General features: G+C 44.1%; 2 protein-coding genes across 4 annotated transcripts in view; one reads left to right on the forward strand and one right to left on the reverse strand.

Moving 5' to 3' along the window:
• The window catches only part of SLC45A4 (solute carrier family 45 member 4), an 88,193-nt gene extending 81,416 nt beyond the window's left edge, over window positions 1–6,777 (forward strand). For all 3 annotated transcript variants that reach the window (XM_033011769.2, XM_033011768.2, XM_042785926.1), the window contains exon 8: window positions 222–6,777. In XM_033011769.2, the coding sequence (XP_032867660.2) occupies window positions 222–584 (363 nt within the window). In that variant the 3' untranslated portion in view covers window positions 585–6,777. The remainder of the gene's footprint in view (window positions 1–221) is intronic.
• A 5,280-nt stretch (window positions 6,778–12,057) lies between these two features.
• Window positions 12,058–26,816, reverse strand: part of DENND3 (DENN domain containing 3) — a 40,344-nt gene continuing 25,585 nt past the window's right edge. The window contains exons 14-23 of the mRNA XM_042786212.1: window positions 25,957–26,219; window positions 25,236–25,406; window positions 22,298–22,427; window positions 21,732–21,839; window positions 20,373–20,512; window positions 19,082–19,242; window positions 17,359–17,492; window positions 16,197–16,312; window positions 15,932–16,069; window positions 12,058–13,622 (exon numbers count right to left, since the gene is read on the reverse strand). Coding sequence (XP_042642146.1) covers window positions 13,422–13,622; window positions 15,932–16,069; window positions 16,197–16,312; window positions 17,359–17,492; window positions 19,082–19,242; window positions 20,373–20,512; window positions 21,732–21,839; window positions 22,298–22,427; window positions 25,236–25,406; window positions 25,957–26,219 — 1,562 coding nt within the window. The 3' untranslated portion in view covers window positions 12,058–13,421. The remainder of the gene's footprint in view (window positions 13,623–15,931; window positions 16,070–16,196; window positions 16,313–17,358; window positions 17,493–19,081; window positions 19,243–20,372; window positions 20,513–21,731; window positions 21,840–22,297; window positions 22,428–25,235; window positions 25,407–25,956; window positions 26,220–26,816) is intronic.

Here is a 26,816-nt window from a genome sequence, read left to right on the forward strand (position 1 = left end):
GGAGTGCCCCAGTTAGTATCTGCATCTTGGCTGCAAGATGAGGAGGCCGTTGATGAGTAGATAAGGAGTCTGTTGCTCTGGGCATGTACAGCCTGTGGGATGCACAAGGATGGCATAAAGTTGACCATGTGGCTGAGAAATTTGAGGAAGATACTAGCGTTCAAATATTTGATTTCATCTCTCGTTTTACCTCCTGACACGTGCTTCTTGTCTTTTTCCAGTACATTCACCACAGCCCGGGGAGCTCAAAGCGAGGATTTGGCATAGACTGTGCTATTCTGTCATGTCAGGTTTACATCTCGCAGATCCTGGTGGCCTCTGCGCTCGGCGGCGTGGTGGATGTGGTTGGCACGGTCAGAGTCATTCCTGTGGTGGCTTCAGTGGGATCCTTCCTGGGCTTTTTGACAGCCACCTTCTTGGTGATTTACCCCGAAGTCAACGAAGAGCCAAAGGAAGACCAGAAAGGACCAGGTCCTCCAGAGACAGCTGAGGGCAACGGCACGAGCGCAGAGAAGCCAACTGTGCTGAAGCTCACGCGCAAAGGAGCTGCTGCGTCGGAGCTGGAGAGCGAGTCAGCCGTTTGAGGCCACCGCTTCCTACTCACCCACATTCCAGGGAGTGCAGGTGCAGGATCAAGAACTTGTTGTTTTGGTTTGGTTTGTTGTTTTTTTTTTGTTTTGTTTTTTTTTTTTCTTTCCCAGGAAAACAAATTAGGATCTTCACTACTTGTAGCTAAAATTGCAGAAGAAAAGGCAGTTTCGTGCAAAAATGTAAATTAAATTCTGTAGTCCTTAATATAGGTTTGAACAGGTAGCTATGATGCTAATTGCTTTCTCTACAACTTAGAAACATCATTTCTGAACACTTTTTTATTAAGAATACATTTAGATTTCAAATAAGTTTTATTAATCTGCATGAGACTCACAGTGTATGCAATTAGCAGTTAGAAAAATTAAGTTTTCGGCTGTTTTTAAACTAACTGAAAATGGAAGCTCTCTCGACTTATAGTCTCTTGCTATTTTTTTGTCTGAACATTTCAGATTTCACTAGTGTAATAGCTGAATCAAATGCTTAGACATGTTGATCAATTTTATTTCATGAGCATGATATTACTGGTCTAACAGCTACAGTTCTTCAATGTTAATTTTAGACTTCATGTTTTTGTTAGTGCAATTACTACAGAATAGTTTTATTTACAGTTACTTTCAAGAAAAACAAAAGCAATTACTGCAGTTTCTAAGAAACTGCTGGGAATCTTTTTAGTCATACTGTTCAACAACTACTCCCAAGTCTGCTGCTTGTCAGGAGAGGGTGACGTTAAGCGCAGGATGTGAACTGCAGGTGGAAGGAGCAGCAACTGGGAGAGGTGACCAGCACTGACAGGTTTTTATCACAAGTGCTGAATTTGATGAATGTCGTTGGAATACGCTGTGACAATTTTTAGCTGGGAATTTTGCATGCTGGTGAACTCGGGGGGGGGGGTTTGGTGGCGTTTAAACCTGATCATCTCTGGATGAAGCTGCCCTGGAGAAAGGGCATCTCTGGGGTCAGTTTCGCGGGAGGGGGGCGTGCAGATTCTCTTCCGTAGGGAAAGGAAGTCATTGATTAATTGCACTTTTTATGGTCCTTTCACCTCCTGGCTGTGAACGCAGCGGCCAAGGTGAAGGCATGGTGTCAGTACAACAAGGTAAACCGAAGGCCTACCTCCATCATTTTGTGGCATAGTCTGGGTGTATAAAAATCCGTGTCAGAAACAGTTTTTTAGGCCTTAAAACTCAATCCATTAGCGTGTGTTGCTGTTCCAGTCCCTGTGTTGGAGGAATTGTAGGCTGGAGCTCTGCCGAGCTGCTGTACCGATGTCGTCAGCGCAACCTCCACGCCCCCTTCCTTGATTCAGGACATAGCTGTAGTGCAAAGACATTTTTCTGTGAAGAGCTTGAAAGAGTTGTGCTAATCTGACTTAAACTAGTGTTTGGATCGCTAGCAGCGTGCCCCAGTCCAGGGGCAGCCAAAGCTCAGAGATCCAGCAGCCATCTAAAGCAACTTCAGAAACCGAACTTCCGTTCGTCGTCTTATAAGAAGTGTTTGTGATGCTTATTTACTCATTTTCGCATGGACCTCCAGGCTGCAGTCGATCCGTGTGCTAAACAGACAAATCACAGCTCGTTGTAAGATTTCTGCTGCCTCAAACTTCTCATACTACAGTACTTTAAAATGCATGTGTAAATCATGCTGCAATATAGTCGTTCAAAAGAAGAATATATATTTCAAAATGAAAAGCAGTTTTTAATAAATTACTTGAATTGTCAATGTATTTAAGAAATGTATGTTTTGGTGTATTTGGAGTTGACACGCAGTGTTGGCGGGTGCCTGGTGGCACGTGTGGGTTGCTTAGCTGGAAGCTTTCAGTCGGTGTCGATGTCCTGTGCTCTCAAGGGTGACAGTGTTGGTTTCAGGCTGGCGAAATCGCCGGGCACTGAAGTACATATAATTGCACAGGACTGAGGCTGTGGGTTTTTTTTTCAAGTGTCTTGAGAAAGTCTTTTTTTTCTTTAAGGTGAATATTTTTTTTTTTATTTAGAACACGTACTGTGAACTGTGTTCAGACAGGGGAATAATACTACTGAAGAATATGAGACCTTATTGAAGAAATCAGTTGTGAGAAATACTTTTAACTGAACTTCTGCCATGAATTTTATCATCTCAATTACATTTAATATATTCTGGTGATGTTCATATATAACAGAGATGAGTTGTATTTCACTCTATAACTGGCATTCATGTAAAATACACACTGAGTTAGACTTTTTTAAAGTGGCTTTAATATTTTATCTTTGAAGCTCCTTGAAGATTCTGGTTTTGGTTAAACAAACACTGTCAAATACTCCTTACTTTACTCTCTATTTCTGGAAAGGTTCTTCTATGGTTTAAAAATCTGCATCTTCCGGCCGGTGCCAGCCACAATTACCGTTTTGCCCCCGAGTTTCACGGATCGGTGTGGTTTCAAGTCACCGTTACTCCACATTGCACCTTCATGGCCAAGATTTTTTTCAAAGCACCATCGAGCTGACCAAGGTCTGGCTGCAGGGAGGGAGAAGCTGAAGCTCCCTCGCGCTTCACAGCCAACAGAGGGAGCGTGAAACCATTTGGGGGGGTGAGCTCACACTCGTTTATTGAGCTTTCGAAGTCATGGGAAGGGTGAGGAGGGGGAGGAAGGATGTTTCGAACCCGGAGGGTTTCAATCAAAGGCAGGGCAGGTCCAGTTTTGTCCCAGCCAGCATTTGGCACGGCCTCGTTTCTAAGAATTGGACATTCAAATCCATATTTGGGGTTGTTTATGGGGCTGTTTAATTACCATTTGTGATGCATGAATATGCACGGTGCCTTGTAGCAGGAAGCTCTATTTCACTCCCCTGTAAAGCTGAAGGAAATAATCACCCATTGTAAATGCTCTGAAGTATTTGTAGTATTGCCAGAAGAATAAACTTGGGGAAGCCCCAGCCAAAATATCTCCTCCTGTACCTTGGCCAGCTGTGAAACCTCCGCGCTGGCTTCGCTGTGTCCCGACACCTTCCATAGTAATGCTTTTTCTTGAATTTGAGAGAGTTTTCTTCTTAGCCCTGGCACTTCTCAGGGTAGAGTGGGCACTGATTGATTTCTTTATGTGTCCCTTACCTTATCTTTTAGATACAGATTTTTTTTATTTTTTTTTGGGGGGGGGGGGGGGGTGTCATGATTAAAAGCTAAAGTAGTAAGATTTTATGTGTTTATTGCAGAAGTTGTGGGAAGAGAAGAGTTGAAGGGGCTTTATTTTATTCCTGGTGACAATAAGCATAATTTTTTGTTTGTGGTATTACTGTATAGTGAAACTCATCCCATGTGCTCCTCCTCTTTGGACCTTTGCTGCAGTAGGCTTTAAGGTTTAGTGGTTTCGTTCTGTGTTGCTCTGTACTGTAACCTATTTTAACATATTCTGCTGCAGTCCTGGTGACATGTAACACCTCGGACACGAGACATCGTTAATGCTCAGATTCTTGAGTGCTGTAGTCAGTAAGCTGCACGTCTAGAAGTATTTCACATGAGAGCAGAGAAGCTCAAACTTGAACTGCTCGGCAAGGCGTGATGTGGCTTTTGCACCGTTGGGTTATTGCAAGAGTCCAGTCAGATCTGCGCTATTCATGGATGGCAATTTCAGACTCCAGAAGCAATAATTTCTTAGGAATGTGTCTCTTCCTGCTGGTTAGATGACTTTCATAGAGATTTATTACCTAAATAGCCTTTTAATAACGTGAATCTGGTCCTTTGCTAGCGCTGGCAGTAAGCAGTTATGGAAAGATGTGGGTTGTTCATCATCAGAAAGGGAGGAAGCCAGTAAATCCACCGGAGGTTAGTGCTCACTGGAACACACGGTGTCCTTCCCCCTTCCACTTGAAGCCTTTTTCTAGATGATGAAATATTCCCGGCACAGCGGGCTGCAAAGGGGGCAGCTGCAAATTCAGCCTCCAGGTTTTCTTGCCGGTGCCAACGCTGGCCTGCGGTCCCTGGGATGAAACAGGCTTGCGTGAGGTTTCCCACGGAGGCGTGGGGGCGAGGGCTGAGCCTTTCTCATCCCTCTTCCATCTGATCCAAATCCCCTGCTGCCCCCCCCCCCCCAGCACTTGGAACGACAGCGCCAACAACAGTGATTATTGCCGGGTACCTCACCAAAAACCTCCATCCCATCGTTAGAAATGCATCCGGCTTGGGGTGCGCGTGGCCTTCCGCCAGCGTCCACCGGTAAAGGCAGGATTTTCACGGCTCCCAGCGGGGTCTTGTGGCCACGTGGGCCGAGGTCGTGTTTCTGAGTAAAAGTGGAGAAAGTCACAGTTTGTTCCCGGGAGAGCTCCCTCCGCACCAGCCGGGCGCCGCAGGGCTCAGCGTTTGTTCTCGGCGGTCACTCACATTTTCAATAATTTTGCGTGGACCCGGAGCCGGGTTGCGCGACGCTCCGTTGTTCAGTCCCCGAGAGTTTGGGGGTTTTTGAGGTGCGCGTGGGTGTGTCTGTGTACCTGTGTGTATATACATTTCTATACACACTGCTCGGGCCAAAAGATCTTTGGTGGTTGTGTGCTCGTCCTCACTGTACTCAACAGTGTTTTCAACTTGAGTTCTTCCAGGTTTCCCTCATCCTAGTCCGATGCAAGACGAGCTCAGCTATAAATATGTATCCTATTTAAATGAAAAAGTAAACTCCTGCATGATATTCCAAGCACATGTAGCAGCTTCGGCATCTGAAGTATCTATTGTGAAAGAGAAGTTGGTTTTCTTTGCAGCTGTTTTGTCCTTGTTTCCTTTTAATAGGCCAAATAAATGTAACGAACACCAAATGTTGCACAGAAAAGTTATTAATGACTGTGTAGAAGAAATACCAAATTTTATTTTTCTTTGCAGAAACTTTATGGTTACAGAGAGTCCTCTAGCTGTTATTCTTCCTTAAACGACAAAGCTGAACGTTTGTAAAGTGTGTTGAAAATGGTCATTTTTAAAAAGTGGAGCTACCCAAAGTTTTCTGTTCCTCATGTTGCATCCAGAACAAGCCATTGGCAGAGGCGAGCTGCAGAAGCTCAAATACCTGCTGGGGTTTTGATTTCGAGGCTCAGCAGCCCGGACGGTTAGGAAGTTGTGTTCCATAAGGACAGCAAGGCTCAGTTGCCTTTTCACCCTGTGGCACTAACATCTGCCGGGGCCTGCTCGTTAAGATGTTTCAGGTTTTTTTCCTGTCATTTAAATTAAGATCACCCGGAAAAACAAAAAAAAAAAAAAAAACCAAACGATTTGGTTTGGTTCCTCAGCCCCAGCAGCCCTGCGGCTCACCCCGCCTTCCCTGGCCCCGGGGGGTGCCCCGGAGGGACAGGTACCTCCCCCCCCCCCAGAGAGCGCCTGCTAAACTGAAAAAAAGGCTTTCGATGCCCTTGTGACCTGCTAAAACTTTAGCAAAAGTTTCAATTTGACATACTCTGATATTTTTTTTTTTTCTTAAATTTTGAAGCTGGGGGTGACGCCCCAGGAGCATTTAGCCAAAGGAGGCATCGCCTTATTTAGTCTGCACCTATTCAATCCTTAGTGATAGCCAGAATGGAGTGAATAGCCCCAAAAACCAGAAGTACTTTTTTCTCAACAAATTCGGCAGTTCCTAAATTTTTTTTTTTTTTTTTTTTTCTGATGTAACATGAACACCAAGCCCTTTTGGTAGCCAAATGACCAGCTTATTTTAAATGCCTCATATTAATAGAAAGCTGCATATAGGCATCTCATAGTGAGGAAAAAAAAAAAAAAAAGGAAAAAAAAAAAGAGAATATTTAGTTCCTTTGTGAACTGGCCATATGACAACTACTTTTTTATCAACTTATTAAGTTGGGGCACTATAATAGCTCTTGCTGAGTTTAGCAATGTTTATAAGCATGTGTTAAACACATAATGTTTTATGAGGAAAAAGGGATAAAGAAAAGTAATGTCACAGATGAATGTTTGAGTGCGTAGACGGCATAATGTATGTATGATTTTTATTTCTACACTGTTGAGCTTATTTTCTGGTTTAAGGTTAAAAAAAAAAAGAGATTTGTTGCATGAGAAACTGTTTTATTGTGTTCTGCACTTTCTGTTCCTTTTGTATAACCTTGATTTTTTTTTCATTTATGCATAGAAAAGAAAAATCAATTTAGAAATCTTCTACTCCACCAGGCGTTGTGTTCCGATCCGTTGTTCTGAAGTTCGATCTTAATAAACATTTCCGTAAGAGTTGGTGGCTGGCGTTCCTGTGGTGTTTGCAGGGCACGGGAGCAGAGGCAGCCGTCGTTCCTGACGCCCTGCTGCAGGCTGGACACCCAGAGCTGTACAAGACGAGTAACATTTACCTGCTTCCTCCAGCTTAATTAACATTTCTAAAAGTGCGACACTGGCATGGGATCCTCCGCACAGGAGAGCCTGAGAGCATTTCAGGAGGAAATAGGGTCGGGCTTTCTTTTGAAACCAACCAGAAGCAGTTTCAAAGAAAGCAGTTCGTGGCCAAAGTGATTAACCACTTGGGCCGTTGTGAGTGACGAGAGGGGAAAGCTGGAGGGACCCTCTGTATCCGCTTACAAACGCCAGCCGGCAGGGTGAAACTCGCAGTGTGAAGAACTCGGGTTGTCCTGCTTTCATTCCCGGCAGTTCACTCGACAGATTTGATCTGTGACTTCTCCTGAAGGTAATTCTTCCACATCGGTACCAGCAGCTCAGAGAAGTTGATGCCCCTTAGTGTTTGGTTAATTTTTGACTAAACACAGCTCCGCTGCACTCTTTTCTTACTGGCCCTGAGGTTAGGGAAGTGAAAACCTAAAACTCAATCAATGGGATTTTCAGCCTGGGCTATGAACTTGCTTTTTCACCAGCAAGAACAGGAAGGCGTGGGTCCTGCCTTGCTGGGGAAGGAGCCACTTCAAATACCCGTAGAAGACCCCGAGGAGGGCTGTGCTGGAGTTAATTTTCTTCGTAGTGGCTAGTATGGGGCTAGTGTGAAGCCTGGGGGAGAGAGCAAGTGCGTGTGGTGAGTAGTTGCCAGCTGGGGTTAATCAAACCATGAGGAGGGCCAGCGCCTCCCCTCCTCCCCCGACTTGGCTTGGCAGAGCCCTGGGTGCTCATCCTCAGCCCCGGGGGGGGGCGGGGGCTCCAACCATCTGGCAGAGCCCGAAGTGAAGTGGGGCTTAAGGGGCAGGGAGCGTCCCCTCATCCCTGTCCTCTCCAGGGAGCTTAAAAGTGAAGAGGCCAAAGGGATGGGAAAGCAGCAAAGAAACCTGACCCACCCTGGGCTGGGTCTTGCAAGGCGTGAGGCCCCCGGGGCCGTGGAGTGCTGTAACACCCTGTGCCAAGAGAGGGGGAGGATGGGGCAGCCCTCGTCCCCCTTCCTAGTGCTGCGGCTTGATGGGGCCTGGGGAGAGCAGCAGGAAGCAGAAACCTCTCCGGTGCTGCTGTTCCTGAAGGGCGATTCCCCAGCGAGGGAGAGGTGAGAAAAGGGCATTGGCCCAGCTCGGGAGATGCGACTCATCCCCTGGCCCTGGGAGCGGGACACTGCGAGCCCCAGCCAAGGGCACCAGCTTGCTCGTGGGGGTGGGAGTGGGGTGGCAGGGCTGGGCTGGCCGGCCCACGCCAGGGAAGGGGTGAGGACAAAGGAGCTCCCCGAGCTATCGTTCGAGTTAAACCGTTGACAAAAAAGCTCAGTGGCCTTGGAGTGGCTGGGAACGCCTTGGAGAGGAGCCTGCCCCAGCGCAGGCAGGACTGAGGATGGAACGAGCAGTTAAACCAGTATCTTCCCCTCAGCCCCGGGGGGGGGGGGGGGTGTCTGTCCCTGCTGTCCCTCAGGCTTTGCAGCAGCCGGGGTGGCATCGCTCCCATCCCGGGGGGGGTGGGGAGAGGTGGCGGCGTGTGGTCCCCACGTCCCTCGCCAGCCCCTGGAAGGGGAGGTGATGGCACCTGCTGCCGAGGGTATTAACGCTGCCATGAGGTATTTGTAGGTATCTTCCAGGCGGTGGCCCCTACCTTCGAGTTGGGGGTCCCACGCAGTGGGAAGCTCTTCACACCCCAAAAAAGGGGCAGGGGGCAGCCGCCCAGCAGAGAACCAGCTCTGCCGGGCCACAGGGCTGGAAGGGGAGTTGCAGCAGGGCAGTGGCCCAAATCCTAGGGGCAAAGGTGGTGGGCAGCTGCTGCTCCAGCTCCCGGCCCCAAACTGGCAGCGTTTGCCTCCTTTTTTTAGGTCGGGGAGGCCACACTGGTGCCAAGTGGCATTTGTGCCGCATCCTCCCTGGCCCAGGGCAGCAGGAAAGGCCACCCACCCGCTGCTGAGAGCGCGGGACCTGCGCCGAGCCACGGGGGCAAAGCAGCACGGAGGGGGGAGCCAGACCCTGGGGAGGGGGGAATCCTGCAGCTTCTACCCCACCTCAGCCTCAGGCCCCAAATGGCAGCTGAGCCCAGGGCAGCAGGGACCCACATCAAGGCCATGAGGTGAACACCAGCCCCCCCCGTGCCCTGCCCTGCCCCGGGGTGAGCTGCGTCCCGGCACAGGCGTGGGGAGAGGGCTGGGAATCAAGAGCACCAGAGGTAAGTCAGTCATGGCAGAGGGGTGAGGGTGGGTTTTTGCTTCCTTCACTCTGACAGGCTGCTAGCAAAAAGCAGGATTCAATCGGTACTGGTGGAAAAAGGGGCCCGGTCCCGCGACTAAACCCACAGCAGCTCAGAAAGGCAGGCTGGAGGGCAGAGGAAGGGGCTGTTCCCTGCCTGAGTGCACGGCCCTGTTGGGGAGATCACAGCCAGCACAAGCTCAGGCTGAGCTGGGTTATTTCCAGAAGCAAACACTGCCATCCCTTGGTTCGAATCATAGAGTGGCTCAAGTTGGAAGGATTGAGGCCAAGTCCCTGCTCCCCGCAGCACTGCCTGCAACTAAACCCTATGACTAAGAGCACAGTCCTGACTCCCTGAACTCTGACAGGCTCGGTGCCGTGACCACGTCCCTGGGGAGCCTGTTCCAGAGACCAACCACCTCCTCAGTGAAGAACCTTTTCCTAGTGTCCCATCTGAACCTCCCCCTGACGCCGCTTCATTCCCTTGCCTCGTGTCCTCTCGTTGGTCACCAGAGAGAGGGGATCAGCACCTCCCCTGCCACTGCCCACCTCCAGGAAGCTGTAGACTGCGAGGAGGTCACCCCTCAGCCTTCTCTTCTCCAAGCTGAACAAGCCAAGTGACCTCAGCCGCTCCTCCTAGTCTTGCCCTTGAGGCCTTTCACCATTTTGGTCGCCCTCTGGACACACACTAATAGTTTGATGTCCCTCTTATACTGAGGCGCCCAGAACTGCACAAGTACTCGAGGTGGGGCCGCACGAATGCGATGCAGAGTGGGACAATCACCTCCCTTGACTGGCTAGCTGTGCTGTGCTCGATGCACCCCGGACACAGTTGGCCCTTTTGCATGCCAGGGCACACTGTTGACTCACATTCAACTTGTCACCCGTGATTTTTTTCCTGTGGGGCTGCTCTCTGTAGTCCTCCTGTGTCACCCGTCCTTGCTTCCAATATTAGTACACTTCCCTTTTCCACCTAAGTTCTAGAAGTTCCCTGCTCAGCCAAGTCAGCCTTCTGCCCCGTTTGCTTGACTTCCAACACTTTGGAACTGCCTGCTGTGCCCTCAACAGATGGCTCTTAATAAGGGACCGAAATTCATGCACCCCCAATACCATCAAAAGCAGATTGGTGGGGGACCTTAATAATTAGCTCCTTCAGCAGCCCCAAGTCTGCTCTCCCCATAGCCAGGGTCACACTTTAGCTCCTACCTACCTCCAATGCTTTGAAACTCAACTGCTTCACGGTCACTGTGACCAAGACAGCCAACATTCACCACTTCGCCCCTGAGTCCCTCTCTCTTTACAAACAACAAATCTAGGAGGGCGCCTTTCCTAGTTGGCTTCCTTAGTACCTGTGCCAAGAAGTTATCACCTTCAACATGCTTCAGAAATTTCCTGGACCTGTTAGTGTCCCCTGTATGACGACTCCCAGTTAACATCTGGGAAGTTAAAATCACCCATAAGGACCAGGGCAGCTGATCTAGCGATATCCCTTAATTCCTTGTAGAATAATTTACTGGTGTCACCGTCCCGGCTGGCTGGGAGGTCTCACATCTGCCTGAGTAGATTCCCACAACAACATCCACTTTTTTTGCTTTCCCCTTTCCCCTTACCCAGTCTCTCAACTGTGCCATCACCAGCTGTAAGCACCGTACAGTCCAACCCCTCCCTTACGTACAGCGGCACCTTCCCCCTGGCCTGCCCTGCCTGGCCCTGCTGAAGAGCCTGCAACCATCCATCACCGCACACCACTCACAGGACTCATCCCACCAGGTTTCGCTCGTGCCAACGTCGTAGCTCTGGGACTGGGCCAAAGCTTCCAGCTCCTTGTGTTTATTCCTCATGCTACGCAAATTTGTTTAAAGGCATTTCAAATGTGCTCCAGTGTACTCAGCACATTGTGGAGCAGAGTGAAGGACCTCGCTAGCACACTGTCCCTCAAACGTTGGCGTGCCACCCCCAGGCTTATCTCTAGTGAGCCTGGTTTTATCCCTTTCCCCCTTCAGATCTAATTTAAAGCTCTTTTGGTGAGCCCTGCTACCTCCTGCACAAAGATCCTTTTCCCCCTTTGAGACAGGTGTACCCCATCTGTTGCCAGCAGGCCTGGTGGTGTGTAGACTGACCCACAATTAAAAAACCCAAAATTCTGCTGGTGACACCAGTCACGGTGCCAGGTATTGATCTGCTGGGTCTTCCTGTTTCTCCCCTCATTGTTCCCTGCAACTGGAAGGACAGAGAACACTGCTTGTGCTCCTGGGCCCTTAATCAGTCATCCCAAGGCCCTGAAGTCTCTCCTGACTGCCCTTGGACTTCTTATTGCAACTTCATCACTGCCTACATACAAAAGCAATCACAGATAGTAATCTGAGGGCCGTACCAGGGTAGGATGTTTTCTTGTCACATCTTTAACCAGGGTTCCAAGGAGGCAGCAGAGTTCTTTAAGAAGTGGGTCCAGTCGGCATATTGGGACTTCTGTTTCCCGCTGAAGAGAGACTCCCATGGCAGCGACCCGTCTTTCTTTCTGTGTGGAAGTTGTTTGGGCATAGGCTGCCTTAACCATGGTGACACCTCCAATCTAGACAAACCATCATCCTGGTCACTGTGCAGTTCCTGCAGGAAGTGAAATTTCATTAGCAGTGCGTGCCTCTGTACAGAGAAACCTTTTAATTCAGTAAATAATTCATTTCACTTACCACCACCAGCCAGACAGCTGTGGAGACAAAATAAGGAACCTGAAAGTTACAGATGAGGAAACCAGGGGGAGGACACATTACCAGAAGAAGCTGGTTTTAGAAAGAATATGTATTGAGAAAAACCCAGGCTATTATTCTCCATAGTACACAGACAGGATGCAAGTCAGTGCTAAAAATCATCATTCTTGTAGTGTGGACCAAGTTACACAGCAAAAAGAACTAAGTACAAAGAGAGGCCAGAGAATCAATATAGTGTTTAATAATCTTAAATAAGAGACAAAAAAAAAAAAAAAAAAAACACCTAAAAAGGTAAAATTTCAGTTACCATCATATGATAAAACCTTTCATCAGCACATTGAAAAAGTCAGAAATAGTACATGGAGTGTATTTCCAGTAGGTTACACCTCTATTAGGCCTACACCATTTTATATTTATTAACAAAAGTAGCAGCCCGTTTTTTCTTTCTAATATTTTAAATATTGTATTCCACTGTACTCTGCACTGACACAGACAAAACTGTACTGCATAGATTTATTGTTTACTTGTAGATAATTGTCATCAGTGGAAAAAACAATGTACATCAGGAAGTGACTAGGGAACGCTGCTCAAGAGAATCCTCTAGACTGCAATCTGATGACGTTCCCTTCGGTAATTAAAAGAGCAGTTTGATGACTCTGCAGTATTTAAAAATTAAGCAGGTTCTACACAAAACAACAGCAGTTCCTCTGATTACAGAAACAGCGACTGAAGGGAACAGTGGCAGAGGTTTGTCTGCACAGTAACTAAAGGTTGCTTCCAAAAGCAAGTATAATATATATGGAAATTAAATAAATTAAGTGCTTTGGATGAAAAAAAAAGCGACAAAAAACAACTCAGTTTCACAAATTGTTACAAATTCCAAGTGCTGTGCATTGTTTTTAAAGGAAAAACAAATTTAAAAAGTAAAACTGTCATCAAGAACATCCAAGTATCTTGTCTCACTGGCAGGGAGCTTTCAGTGCTATCAGGGAGATCCTGTCTCTGTCTAAATTTTAAATAATACAGCACCATTAATATACATACAGGGCTAATGGACAGTCTTCCCAGCTAGATGTAGCTGCTAGTTCAGAAGATACTCAGCATTTACAGTAGCTCCATTAATCCAACAAATACACTTAGGGGTTTTTTTTCAGTGACCACTTCCAGCTATTATAGGCTGTAAATACAGTATCGAATCCCACTTTTCAGGCAACCCCATGCACTGCCCAAAAAGAGCTTCAGTGGAATTACCGAGCTGGCTTTGGCACTCTCAGTGCAATGTGTACCACGCAGTCTGGCCTAGAACCCTGACCCCTCACAAAAACACACGTCAAGCTTAAAGTGAGTGACCTCTCTATTCACATTTCTGTATCTTTATCGAATGTGCAGGACCAGTACAAAGTGTGAGGAGAGATTTGCTTCTATTTAGATTTTCTACAACAATGTAGGGATTAAAATAACTCAATAAATACAAAACAATAACACTGACAGGTGGTTGAAATATATGCAAAACGCTGGAGTAAACACAGCCTGACATCTTCACTTTTTGCTGACACAGGCAGGCATATTTTGAATAGCTTTACTATTCAGCTTTCCAAATGGCAATCTTCCCTTCTTCCTTTCCAGAGCCGCTGAGGACGTATCTGTCCTCGGCCGAGCACAGCGCCTTCACTGTATCGGCGTGACCAACCAGCTCTTTCTCCACAGTCTTCTTCTCAGCACTGATCACATAAATCTTCCCTTTGCTTTTGCCTTGAGATCTTCCACTGCTGCCAACCCACATCTGGAGGAAAAAAAAACAAACAAACAAACAAACAAACAAACAACAACAAAAAAAAAAAAAAAAAAACAAAAACAAAAACAAAACAAAACAAAAAAAAAAAAACAAAAAAAAAACAACAAAGCCACCATCATTTTTACTCCGTTACATTTCAAGTCTAGGACACAGTCAAGCTGTTTTACACGCTGCTTTGATACAGTGAGGGTTCAGGAAACATCCCCTCATGCACTGTGGTAGAGCTCTGTGGCTGATCGTGCTGGCACCAGAGCTGCTCACCTCAACAACTCGACTTGCTTTTGGTTTCCAGTGCAGAGAATAAGACAGAAGGTGTCACTTTACCACTGTATAAACCACAGCACACCTGTATCTTGAGTGCTGTGTGCAGTTCTGCTTTCTGCACTGCAAGAGCAGAGAAAATCCAGGGAAGAGTAACTAAAACTGTTGTATGAGCAAAGAGGGAAAAACCCAAGAGTCCTTAAGCGAGAGAGAAGGCAGCAAGGAGGGATCACATTAAGGTTTACAAAATCACAAATGTGCAGATAAGTAAAATATAGAACCAGTGTTCAACACATGCCACAATTAGAGAAGAGACACATGGAAACCAGTAAAAGTTCAGTTTCACTTAGAAGAAAGTACTTTTCTGTACACAGCTGGCAGTGAACTTCTAGAACCTGCTGCTACAGGAAACTCTGGCACCAGCAAGTTCAAAATTAAATCAGATCCACAGAGACTGGGTCCAAAAATAGATAATAAAAGACTGAGGCAGAGGTGCAAACTTTAGCAACCCTAAACAAGAAACCACGGACAGCGAGGGAGCTCCAGGGGAGTGGACTGCAGATAGAGGCCAGGTTCACACACTCTCCCTACGTAGCGATGCTGTTGTCAGCGTCGGAGGCGGAATATGGGGTCAGATGCATCTGGTCCAGCACAGCAGAAAACAGCTGTGGTCTTCTTGTCCCTATCTTTTGCACGGGGTAAGTGCTCACTATTGCGTATTAGTAATGCTTGCCAGCCAGAAAGCTTCCTATTTCAGATAAACACACTATGCAATTGGTTTTGTCTCAGGTTTCTTAAACGCATCTTGAACGTGTTTTTAATTAAAGCACTTAAAAGCAAGCCTGTGGCAGACAACACTACCAATGTTGTTGTTAGCCTTGACCAGGCTGCAAAAGTTCATTCTCAGTAAGTGTAAATGCTGTGTAGAAGAGGAGTATGGGTGCTCCAGCTACTACAGCAGGCTCCGGACTCCCCCTTGGACAACTGAAGCTGCTGAGCTGTTGGCAGGCTGGAGGATGGTGCACTGAACATTGAGGCTCAGGAGATGGATCTCAGAGGGATATTTTCCAGTTGTTCCTTTTGTATCAGTGAGCTGGATTGCAAGGTTAGTTAAGGCGGAGCTGAGTGAGGAATAAGTGAAAGAGAAAAGGAACAAAGTTCTTAAGTAGAACAAAAGAGAGCTGAATGCCTTGGGGTTTCCAAACAATCTTCCAACTCCCTTAGAACAGGGGCTAAATAGATCCACCTCTACTTTGGGGAAGGATATCTCAAGAGTTTTTTCCATTTTAGTTCAAAAATCTAACCAAGGGCTGAATACACAGAAAACTTTCCTATTTTATGAGGCACTTCATGAAAAAAGTAATTTTTGAGGAAGGAAGGAAGGAGGGAAAAATCTGAGAAAAAGATTCAGAAAGTTGCATTCCCAATAGATATGTAGTAGATAGTTATTAGCAAATTAACCCTCAACCTGTCCATGTGGTATCACAACTACAGTCATTTCCACAGCGACTGATACCATGCAGACAGAGCAGGTACACAGCCTGAGGCCAATAATGACAGTGACACAAAATGCTAAGGTAGGAAGATGTTGGCTCCTTTGGTCTCAGTTGAGTTACAAATGTGCTAACTAGAAAAAGGTCATCTACAAAAATAGGGCAGCTAATTGGCATTTATTGTTTGACTATTAACCTTTTCCAAGGCTTAGTCTTAGGAGCCCTGAGATTAAATACCAAGGGACCTAAACTTTTCCTTCCTACGGTTCCCTGAAAATGTCAATGGCTATAAAAGTCATCACGCATTTAATTACTGATGAGGCTTTTTGGCTTGACATGCATTTTGGGGTATACCTGTAACAGTCAGTTGTGCTGGGCAGTTGTTAGCCTCTCTGATTTCAAAGAGGAATTGATGTTTCATACCAGTATGTATACAAACACCCGGTAAGGAAGCTAACCAATGACAGCCCATGAGAGCTGCAATCAAACAAAACTTTAGTAAAGAATTCCACAACAGGTAAAAACAGTCCAAATGTCTCTCACCTGATTTTTAACTCTTATCATACAAGTAATCTCAGAGCAATCTTGAAGATGAATCTTTTGAGGTGTACTTGAAAAGTCTCTGGTGTTCCAAATATACAGATCACTACTCCCTGAATAAGACGCCCACACTTCATCTCTCTAAAGCACAGAAAAATATGTTTAACATGAGCACTGCTAACAGGAAGTATATTGCTATAAATAACTACGGCTTGTAACACCACATAGTCAGTTCCTTTAAACTCTATTAACAGTTTAAATGTAATACCTCAGGGAAGAGCTGGAAGCAGAGAAAATAGGAACACACATCCTTCAGGTGATGCTCAATTTTAATCTGCAGCTGAAATTCATGAGTTGACACTGCAAGTATGCAACTTCCAGTACCTTCAATATTAAAGATAAAGGGTTAGTAACAGAAGCACCTACTTCCTCCATCTCCATAAACTATGGAGAAAAAAGGCAAAATAAAATGGATTCATCTATCAACTGTCTTGTTTCACAATCAACAGTGAAATATTTGAGGTACTTCTTCCTGTTTTTCACAGTATCTATTTTTTAGATCCGTTCTTTTCCAAACGCTGGTTGCTATTCTGCAGTGCATACACCTGGTAGTTTAGAGTCCAAAAATGACAAGAGGAGAAGAAACAAAGTCCTTAAAATTAGGACATCTCATACTTAGGTTCTCAAGTACACAATTATTTTCATCTACAGAACTGAGACCAAATGTCTGTGCTACAAAGTTAACAGGGCTGAATCCTTACCCACCACAGCAATGACAGCATCGCTACTGGACACAGCAGGACCAGGAATTTCCCAAGGTTTAGCTGCTGTTCTGTTAAGATATGTTTGGATCCAGGCTCTTGTGTATGGGAGTACTGAGCATCAGTGCAAAATTCCTGAATAGGTCACCGTTTACAAAACAACTTCAAGATGATCCATGACCCTAGCACAAAGCTTTGCTTTTCATAAATTCCTACAGAAGGGATGACAAATTTCTGCAAGTGGCCAAAATGCAGGTCTGGGGGTTACCAAGCCAGACCAATACCATAAAGTCTATCTGAAATACCAAATGTAATTTGCAACTGCTATTGCCCTTCTACTTTTTAAAAAAAAAACGACTTTTTCAAAGTTTTCCATTCCAATTTACAGGCATCGCCTGGGGAGATCAGACAAATACAGTGTAGTCAGAAGCCACATCCTGCAGCAGGGGCAATACCTTCAGGAGTGATCCAAGCTAGTCATCTAGCTAAGTGCTTTGGAGGCCTTACTTACAGAAGGCTGCTTAGACTAAGTGGAGAACCGTGGAAGAAACTCATGTACACAACAGTCTAAGTTGGAGATTAACATATTGTTCTGTCTAATACAACAGCGTATTATGTGACGATGTAATTACTTTTTTTTTTTTTTAATTATTTGAAGAATGAACTTACAGCACCACAGTTGGTCATTATGAAGCTTGATAGATGTAAGATTTTGGCAGGGCAGCTGAAAGGCGCGATTAACTTTCAGAGTGCTGATGTTCCAAGCAATCACTGTTCCATCTAAACTGCTTGAGTATGCTTCACTGTTGGTAGAGATTAAAAAAATAATAGCAATAGTATAGTGTACATTCATGTTCAGAACAGAGTGCATACACAAAGAGACTTACTTGAAAAATAACAAATTTTACAGTAAGCCAAATTAATGTTCTTCATTTCAGAGACTGGAAGAGTAAAGCACAGTAACGGTTTCCAACAGAAAATGGGCTGAAGTCCAAAAAGCTTCAAGGCCAGATACTATCACTGTTTTAATAGCGAAAAACTAAACTGGTCCAATTCTTTTAAACAAGGTGACCAGTCTTGAGTGGACAGGAGCATGTCCACCCTGTGCCCACCAAGAAGCCTAGGGAGGGATCTAAACTTCCCCCCCTCACTATATTCTAGTCAGCTGGCTGTAGACATCTGAAAGCACATTTAAGCAACCAACAGCTCTGGGTTGCAGCCAGGCATCCAACTTTCAAGCTTCTGTCTCCTACTGGAACCAAAGTATTCCTTCTTCTTAAGATTAGACTTTATAAACTCTGTATCACTGGAGACACTGCAGGCTAATTCAGAGCTCTAAGTGAAGTAGAGCACACATTGCATCGTGCATGAGGAGTTAAGTACAAGAACTTGTCCTATAATTCTCCTGAACATTGTTGCCTGTTGGATTTTCTCTCTTTTTCTCTCAAGTTAGGACAAAAATATCTCAAAACTGCTCTTCTTTGCTACTTCATCTGAGAAGACAAATTATACTATCCCTTTTTTTTTTTTTTTTTTTTTTTTTTGGTTAACATCTGTTGTGTTCAGATGAGAAAACCTTTTTCAGAAGGATCCAACACCACCCAAGCAAATTCTCTCTGAAACCCAGTTACACCTGATGCACAGTAGCAGAGCTATGGCTGGTGTCTAGTCTGGCCTGGGAGTTGACACTCCCATGGGAAGACAGAAGGTTAAGGCCTCCAGCCAACACTCTTCCAAGTGCTACCAAACAATCAACAGCATGAACAAAATAATACATGTATTATTTCTTTTATGAACAGGCATGAAAAATCCAGAAGCGTGCTGTAAACATCTAGTCGATGACATGCTCAAAACAAAAATGGTCTTTAAACTGCATCTGTACTGATTCATCATTGGATGCTGCCAATTCCTAGCTGCTCTCATCCTCATCCAAAACAGCATTCCTTTATCTTGTTTCATAATGCTCTTTCTTTAAAAAATAAATTCTTAGTTTACCATATACAGTATAGGCGCTACAAAAATGGGCTAAATGAAAGCTTATGTTAACAGGATAAGCCCCCCTGTTTAAAACAATAAATTTCAACACCTAGAAAAATCAGTCACTGGTTACGTGCATGCACTACTTTTCCTTAAGCCCAAGTTAACTTTTTGCCTTTGTATCAGTCAAGTAATTAAAGCACAATACTATATCATTTGGATCTTTAACTAGTCCTCTGCTCACTGTGGGCCAAATTCTCTAGGCTGGTAAATACTGTTCTAGCTACATAAAATGGCTTTCCATTTAACCACAGGAAGATTCTCCACATGTCCATGACTCTTCTGGTGGTACAGGCATCCTTCACATTTGCTTGTATATGTATATTTAAGAAGAAACCACTGTAATTAAATCTACCTGGGTATTCCATTATTCTTCTCCACAATGATATCTGTAACATCAGAACGATGATCATTTAGTTGCTTATTACAAGACATACTGTGGGTGTTGATTATATAAATAATGGAGTCTTGAGAACCGATCCACACTTGACTCTGTTCTACCATGATCATACAAGTCTGGGGAGAAAAAGCAGGATTAAATCAAATCTAGGAGAAAAAAAATCACGCTTTAATGTAACATGGAAAAAGGCTATATTAAGACGCTACAGTTTTCTGGTGATCTTCTGGTAAGAGATCAGGACGTGGTGCGCCAGTACCCTATCCTTTGCTCAGCTCTATCAAAAATGAGAGAGGGGCTGAGTTTATTCTTCAGTAAATAGGATTAATAACGTATTTTGGTAACTGATTCAAAGTTGTGTTTCATGTCCCAAAGTAAAAGTTACAAAAGGCATCAGGGGAAACCACAGAAGTTAATGTATTTCTCTCTTCTGGATTGGAAGCCATCCTAACCATCCAATATAAACATACTTCCTAGTACAGTTAGAAGTAGTGTCTAAGAAAATACTGTCTTCCTTACTGTCTCTGGAACTTCCTTCTCTAATTCAGAAACTCTTCATCTCTCTCCCTCCCAAGTCCCATCAGTTCCAAACTTTCCTCCTGTTTTCTTTCTCTTCTTTAGAATAGGTCAGTATGCAACTCTTCTCCTGGCTTTCCATCTTCCCTCCACCCAGCTCTTCACCACCAGCTCTATACCTCTCCCTTTTTGACTCTCACACACTCATTCACAGTGATATTTCTGAGCTTTCACACAAGTGACCTACCCAATCCCTTTTCCAGTATGTTCTCTACTGCATGTTTTTCATTCAGTCTGCAGCTCTGGCTCAGCTTCCCCTTTCGTCTTTTCATTTTCCTTCCAACTCTCCCCGATCCCCAGTTCTTGGGCACAGCTTACTATTCATCCATTCTTAGGGCTCCTCTTCCCATCTTCTCTTTATATTGATTCTCTTAATTCTTTCTTAACTGTTTCAAACCTGCCTTCCTGCTCCAAGAACCCAGGCCATTAGACCACTAGGCCCTCCCACTATCCAATCCATCACTTCTCACCAGTTGACTTGTTTCATTATGAATCCATTTTCTCTCCTTTCCCTTTTCCTCAAAATTTTCATTTTCCCAAGTTAATTAAAGCCCAAAACAACTCAAGTGTCTTTCTACAACTTTTAAGGAACGACAGTGATTCAGGGTCACACAAGCTGTAGCAACAAAACCACGGAGCTAAAGCAGCAGTTGTGGATCTGTGTCAGTCTTACCAGTTTAGAGCGGCCCATTTTGAAACAGTGTTGTTGAATAGACCAGGTAGACGCATCGAAGACCACCACTTTCCCCTCATTTAAAGCACACCATAGTTTTGGATGAGCATTGCCAGGTCTCTCTGAAGGGTCAAGATGCCCTAGAAATGAAGCAGAGAAGATAAGAGAGGTAAAAGAAAATAAACCACTTTTTGAGACACATGGAAAAAACATTATTAGGCAGAGCAGCTTTCTAATGAAACGCATCTGTGTTCTGGAACTTACATCACCAGTTAATGAATGACCATTTTCACAAGCAATTTATGCTCATTCTCATCTATCCATTGAGCTCACCTGATGATTTAATCTTACGCTTAAAAGTTATTCAGAGAAGAGATAATCTTTTTCATTGATGACTAAGTACTTAGTTAACTGGGATTGGAGGAAGGCTTTCAAGCCCTACAAAATACAACTAATGAATCCACTCATTCTATCTCCTCCATTAGAGCTCCACTTAGAAGCCTCATACTACAAAGAAAAAAAAGCACCACTCAACCCACCATCACCCACCCACTCACATAGAGTTGCTCCTGCCCACCTTCCTAACCTTGGAATACCACTAGCTTTCCCCTTTTGTCTCAAATTGCCCAAATACTAGGACTTACATATGAACTTGCAATAGAAGACTAGTAAGGTTATGAAGTTAAGAGTTAGGAACTTCCAGAACTAACATACCTGCTACCTAAATTCATGCCCATTGCACAGTCCTTAACTTTTTTTTTTCCCCTGTGCTTTTTGAATTAGTAAGATATAAACGTGCCAAGCATCATAGAAAAGCTCACAAGGAAACTGATAATGCTTTCTTCAGGAGAGGACTTAAAATACATGCAATGAATAGTACATTAGATCACACACTATACAATGAGAGTCACGGGCATACAGGTCTGGCTGTGATTTCAAGAGGTGATACACTATTCCCTGAACTGTAGTTCAATCAAACACCCTCATATGACTCTACTGAAAAATACAAAAATAACAATGAATATTGATCAATTGTGGAGCATCATTCATTCATTCACCCTGCTCAATAAGGCAGAAGTCCCAATGAAAAATCGGCACATTAACACACAATTGGAGTCTATTATAAGGCATACACACAGAGGAAGATAAATTAAGGCTGTGAAAACTATGCCTTGGAGTATCTTAATATGCAGTATTACTGTTGTTTTTTAATGATCTTCTGTTTTAGTATTCAACACACAACCAAAGCATGTCAGAACGTGAACAAAATCAGGCAGTGATAATACCAGGTGTTAGGAGATAACATGCTTTATAGGCTAATTAAAGCTGGCCTAACATAAAGAAAACACATTAACTTACCTGGCGTATAAAGCAAGACATCTATTGCCTGTGGAAATGTCTCACCAGCTGAGGGGTTGATCTTGTGCTTTAATGTCTCTGAAGTTGTTTTGGGGACCATCATAGGCACTAAAATAGATTTTTAAAAGGTCATGAATTGCACACTTAAGCCTGAAAAAGAACTATAATTCTTATTAAATAATAATTCTGCAGTATTTATTCACATTTCTCACTTTTCCTTCCCTCTAGCCTTACTTGACTAGAAGAGCCCAGACATCGTGTGTATGAATCCTGGTAGCAGAAGCATGCATAGAACACCCAAGCAGTCTAAACATCCAAAACAAAAACACAGCATCTAACACGGAGACTGACATACCAACCAAGGTTCTGATGCACAGAAGCAAAAGAAAAAAAAAAAAAGCCACACCAAATGCTAAGCTTTCTATTCATAAACTATATCTGTGAAAGTGTAGTCAGACTATCTTCTTAATTTCTACAGATAATCAGTTTGAAAACCAGAATATAAACAGAAAGAGCCGAGACAGATGATGCAACATCAGGCTTTGTAGCATTGCTATGTGACTGACCTTCATTTTTCATCCTGTCAAAATAAGACAGTTTAGAGGCTGCATATATGGTTTTGGAGGACTGCAGGGCACCAACCACAGCATCCATCAGGAGAACATTTGTCAGTGCTTGCTGAATATACTGAGGATCCTAAAGACAAAAGTCTTACTGTAGTTTATCTATTGCTCATTATTCTTACAAGTCCCAATGTTCAACAGTCATAATATATGTCATGCTTAGCACAAGCTCTAGGCAGTTGCTGCCCTGCAGCGTAATTTGTGCTACTTGCAGTCAAACCCCACTTCAACATCACATGTTCCATTCCCAAGTAAGGTCATGGTGCAGGCAGCCAGGAGCCAGTGTTAATTCATTACATTGAGAGAACAAAATCATAGAATACCAGGCGGGAAAGGACCTCAAGGATCATCTCATCCAACCTTTCTCAGCAAAAGCACGGTCTAGACAAGATGGCCCAGCACCTTGATCAGCTGAATCTTAAAGTCTCCATTGCTGGGGAATTCACCACTTCCCTGGGGAGATTATTCCAGTGGCTGGTTGTTCTCCTTGTGAAAAACTGTCCCCTTGTGTCCAATTGGAATCTCCCTAGGAGTGACTTGTACCCATTGCCCCTCATCTTTTCCATGTGACTCCTTGTAAAAAGGGTGTTTCCATCTTCTTTGTAGCCACCCTTTAAATACTGGAACATGGTGATAAGGCCTCCCCTAAGCCTTCTTTTCTCAAGGCTGAACAAACCCAGTTCTCTCAGCCTTTCCTCACACGCAGGCTGCCCAGTCCCTTGATCATCTTTGTGGCCCTTCTCTGGACCCTCTCAAGCCTGGCCACATCTTTTTTTGTATAGCTGGGACCAAAACTGAACACAGTATTCCAAGTGTGGCCTGACAAGCGCTGAGTAGAGTGGGATAATGACTTTTTATCTCTGCTGGTTATGCCTTTGGTGACACAATCCAGCAACCTGTTGGCTTTCTTTGCCACTGCAGCTCACTGTTCACTCATACTGAGCTTGTTGCCCACCAGGACACCCAGGTCCCTTTCCAGAGCTGTTCCCCAGCCAGGCAAATCCCAGCCTGTGCTGCCCTCCTGGATTATGTTTTCCCAGGTGCAAGACCTTACACTTGTCCTTGCTGAACTTCAGAAGGTTCTTGTTAGCCCACTCATTCAGCCTATCCAGGTCTTCCTGCAGGGTGGCTCTCTCTTCCAAAGTGTCCACTTTCCCACTCAGTTTAGTATCATCAGCAAACTTCATCAGAGTGCACTTGATCCCATCATCCAGATCACTTATGAAGATATTAAACAGTGCTGGGCCCAATATTGATCCCTGGGGGACCCCACTTGTGACAGGTTGCCAGTTTGAAAAGGAGCTATTTCCCTCCCCACCATCTGGGTGCATCCTGTCAGCCAGTTCCCTGCCCAATGTACAGACCACTTGTCTAGACAGTAACACACCAGTTTCTCTAGGAAGAGGCTGTGGGGAATCCTATCAAAAGCCTTGGATAAACCCAGGTAGACAGTGTCCACCGCTCTCCCCACATCAAGCGAGCAGGTTACTTTGTCATAGAAGACAATCAGGTTTGTCAAACACCATGTGCCCTTGGTGAATCTGTGCTGCCTTTTCCCAATCGTGTGCTTCATTTGACTTGTGATAGCTCCCAGGAGGGGGTCCCTAACTCTCCCAGGGACTGAAGTAAGACTGATGGGCGTATAATTGTCTGGATCCTCCTTTAAGCCCTTCCTGTAGATGGGGGTGACATTAGCCTTCTCCCAGGCTTCTCGGACGTCCCCCAATCTCCACAACTTCTCAAAGATTATGGAGAACAGCCTCGCAATGACATCAGCCAGCTCTCTTAACACCTTTGGGTGGATAACATCAGGTCCCATCGATTAGTAGGGGTCAAGCTCCTGTAATAGTTCACATACCAACTCCTCCTTCACTGACGGTGGGTCTGTATTTGCATCAATCTGGATTTTTGTTCCCAAGGCCTGTGGCCCAACAGTGCTGGTAAAGACAGAGGTGAAGAAAGTGTTGAGAACCCTCTGCCTTTTTGGTGGTGTTGGTGACTAATTCACCCCTCCTTTTTAATAGCTGGCCAGTATTTTCCTTCTGTTTCTGCTTGTTGTTAGTAATTTGTGACATCTCTGGCCAATTTCAATTTGAGCTGAGCTTTTGCTTGTCTGTCTGTATCTCTGGACACCCTGGCAATTCCCTTCTAGTTATCAGTGGGTATTTGTCCGCCTTTCCATCTCTGGAATATTTCAGATCTGGCACAGTCTTGGAACAAGATGTGCAAACAGAACCATATGAACAGCACTGATGGAAATCATACAGCAGACATAGGATGGATACCCATTTCCAGGCTGGACCTTTCTTCACAGGAGGGATGTACACACAATGCTTCATCTTGGCTAAAATGATTCAAATCCTTCCTGAAGAAGCTACATTTTCACTATTAAATTCAGCAGTCAAAGAATTATGTGTTTTAAATGGAAACCCAGCTTGTATGATCCTTTTTCTCAATGTTTCTGTGTCAGAAGAATACATTTTGCTTTATTTGTAGAAAGGATCTACAACCACCAGTGTTCCAGCATGGCAAAACTCTTTCTACGTATTATATTTTGAAGCAAGGTGGGGATAATTTTCTGTTAGTTAGGATCATTATTCTCCTATGTTGTGAACCTCAGAAACTATTTCACAGAACTAGTAACTAAAATAAAAGCTCCATGCCAATGGATGAGAAAAAATATCCTGCATTTTGAAATGTCATCTCTTTTTTCTTAATTATTCCAAAAGTATTGTATTTAGAAGTAACAAAACCAAGTTTATTTACTTAGCTATTGTTTGCTGAATCCTAGAAATTCTAAGATTGATGCACCAATTATTCAGAATAGAAACAGAAATCACACACTTCATACTTATTTGATTAGAAATTCCCATATTTATACCTTGTGATCATCTGCCATTTTCTTTCCAGCCCACATTTCTTTCACTATCAGGTGCCACAGATCACATTCATTTTTAAGGTTAGCTTCAAAGACCTCTTTTTTAGATAACATTTTAATCCTCAGAGTAGGTATTCTCAAAAGAAGGAAAGCTGCAGTCGTGCTCTTAACATCCTGGAAAGGTATGAAAAAAAAAGGAAACGAGAAGCATGTACCATGCAATCACAGATAAGGTGCAGCAATCAACCTACAGGGCAACTTTCTCTATTTCTAACAACAGCTAACTATTTCAATTGTCCATACACATCGTTAAGCAGAGATAGTCTTATGAAAATCTACATTTCAAACAACTTCATACAGACTTCCTCCACAATGGATACAAGCTGGCTCCCTGACACCAAAGTCAAATAAGCACACTTACTGTTCACATTATTAAACTTCTCTAGCTCTATATCCCACTTGCTGCACTTTGCATATTTCTGTACATCTAGAGGTTACGACCTCTAGATTTTTATTCTATGTCATATTAGCACCTAGCAAACCGCACCACATCAGCTCTGAAAAGAACCAGAATTTTATCTAATCATTCGTAAGTTACTCACTTCAGAGGTGTTTCCTACACTTCTTACTGAAACTTTGAGTTGAGAGACAGATCTTTTTGCAGAATGGAACATGGCCTACATCCGTAGGCATGCAGGAGAACAAGAAGTTACTTGATACTTACCTCTATATCCCTGAAAGCAGCAATCTGGACATAGCCAGGGCGTCCTCCTTCAGTCAAAAGGAACAAGCGCTTTTGGGTCAGAGCTATTTTTCCTACACCATAGCTAGTTCTAACTGAGCAGGATAACTTGTAGACACATTCATTTTTATCTAAATGTTCTATTACTGTTGGTGGCAGATTCACCTCTTGAGCTTCTGCTTCAGTTTCTTTCCAGTAGTTGTAGAAATCTCTGAATGTTTCAGGATCGATTTGTTTCTGATGTCCTAAAAATTTTTTAAAAGCTGTTTACTGTGAGAAATTATTATACAGATTTGCACAGAAGGATACCTTGGAAAATATACGAACTTTCAAATTGTGCCTCTAACAGCATAATGGGTAAGGCAGGTGCAAAAGCTACAAAAAAAAAAAAAAAATAGGCCTGGAAAACAGCTGAGACAAAATTATTCTCTTGATGTAGAAAGATTCCCCTGTAGTTATCCTGGGCCATAGGACCCATGCATCCAGCATTCTCCCTTATACCCTACTCTACAGAGGGAGGGAACACTGTGCCAGCCTTGTTTTTTTAAATTCATGCCAAAAATCCCATCAGTTGATGGGAAGAATTTGTACTTCCCTACTGAACAGAGTATTTTTCATTACAACTTTGCAATTCCTTATTCTATTGAATGCTACTGTATCACACTTACCAACGTGAGAAAAGCTGAAGTTACACCAGTTAAAGACTTCAGCAATAGGTATTCTAAGTAATTAATATTCTGAGAATTCAAGTGTTTGGACAGAAGAATCTCAAACAAATACAAATTGTTGTGAAATGTGTGCCACCTTTGGCTTCAGAAAGTCTTGCTACAGCCTTGCTACTA

This window comes from Tyto alba, unplaced genomic scaffold (assembly GCF_018691265.1).
Source record: "Tyto alba isolate M040663 unplaced genomic scaffold, T.alba_DEE_v4.0 Super-Scaffold_9, whole genome shotgun sequence".
NCBI lineage: Eukaryota > Metazoa > Chordata > Aves > Strigiformes > Tytonidae > Tyto > Tyto alba.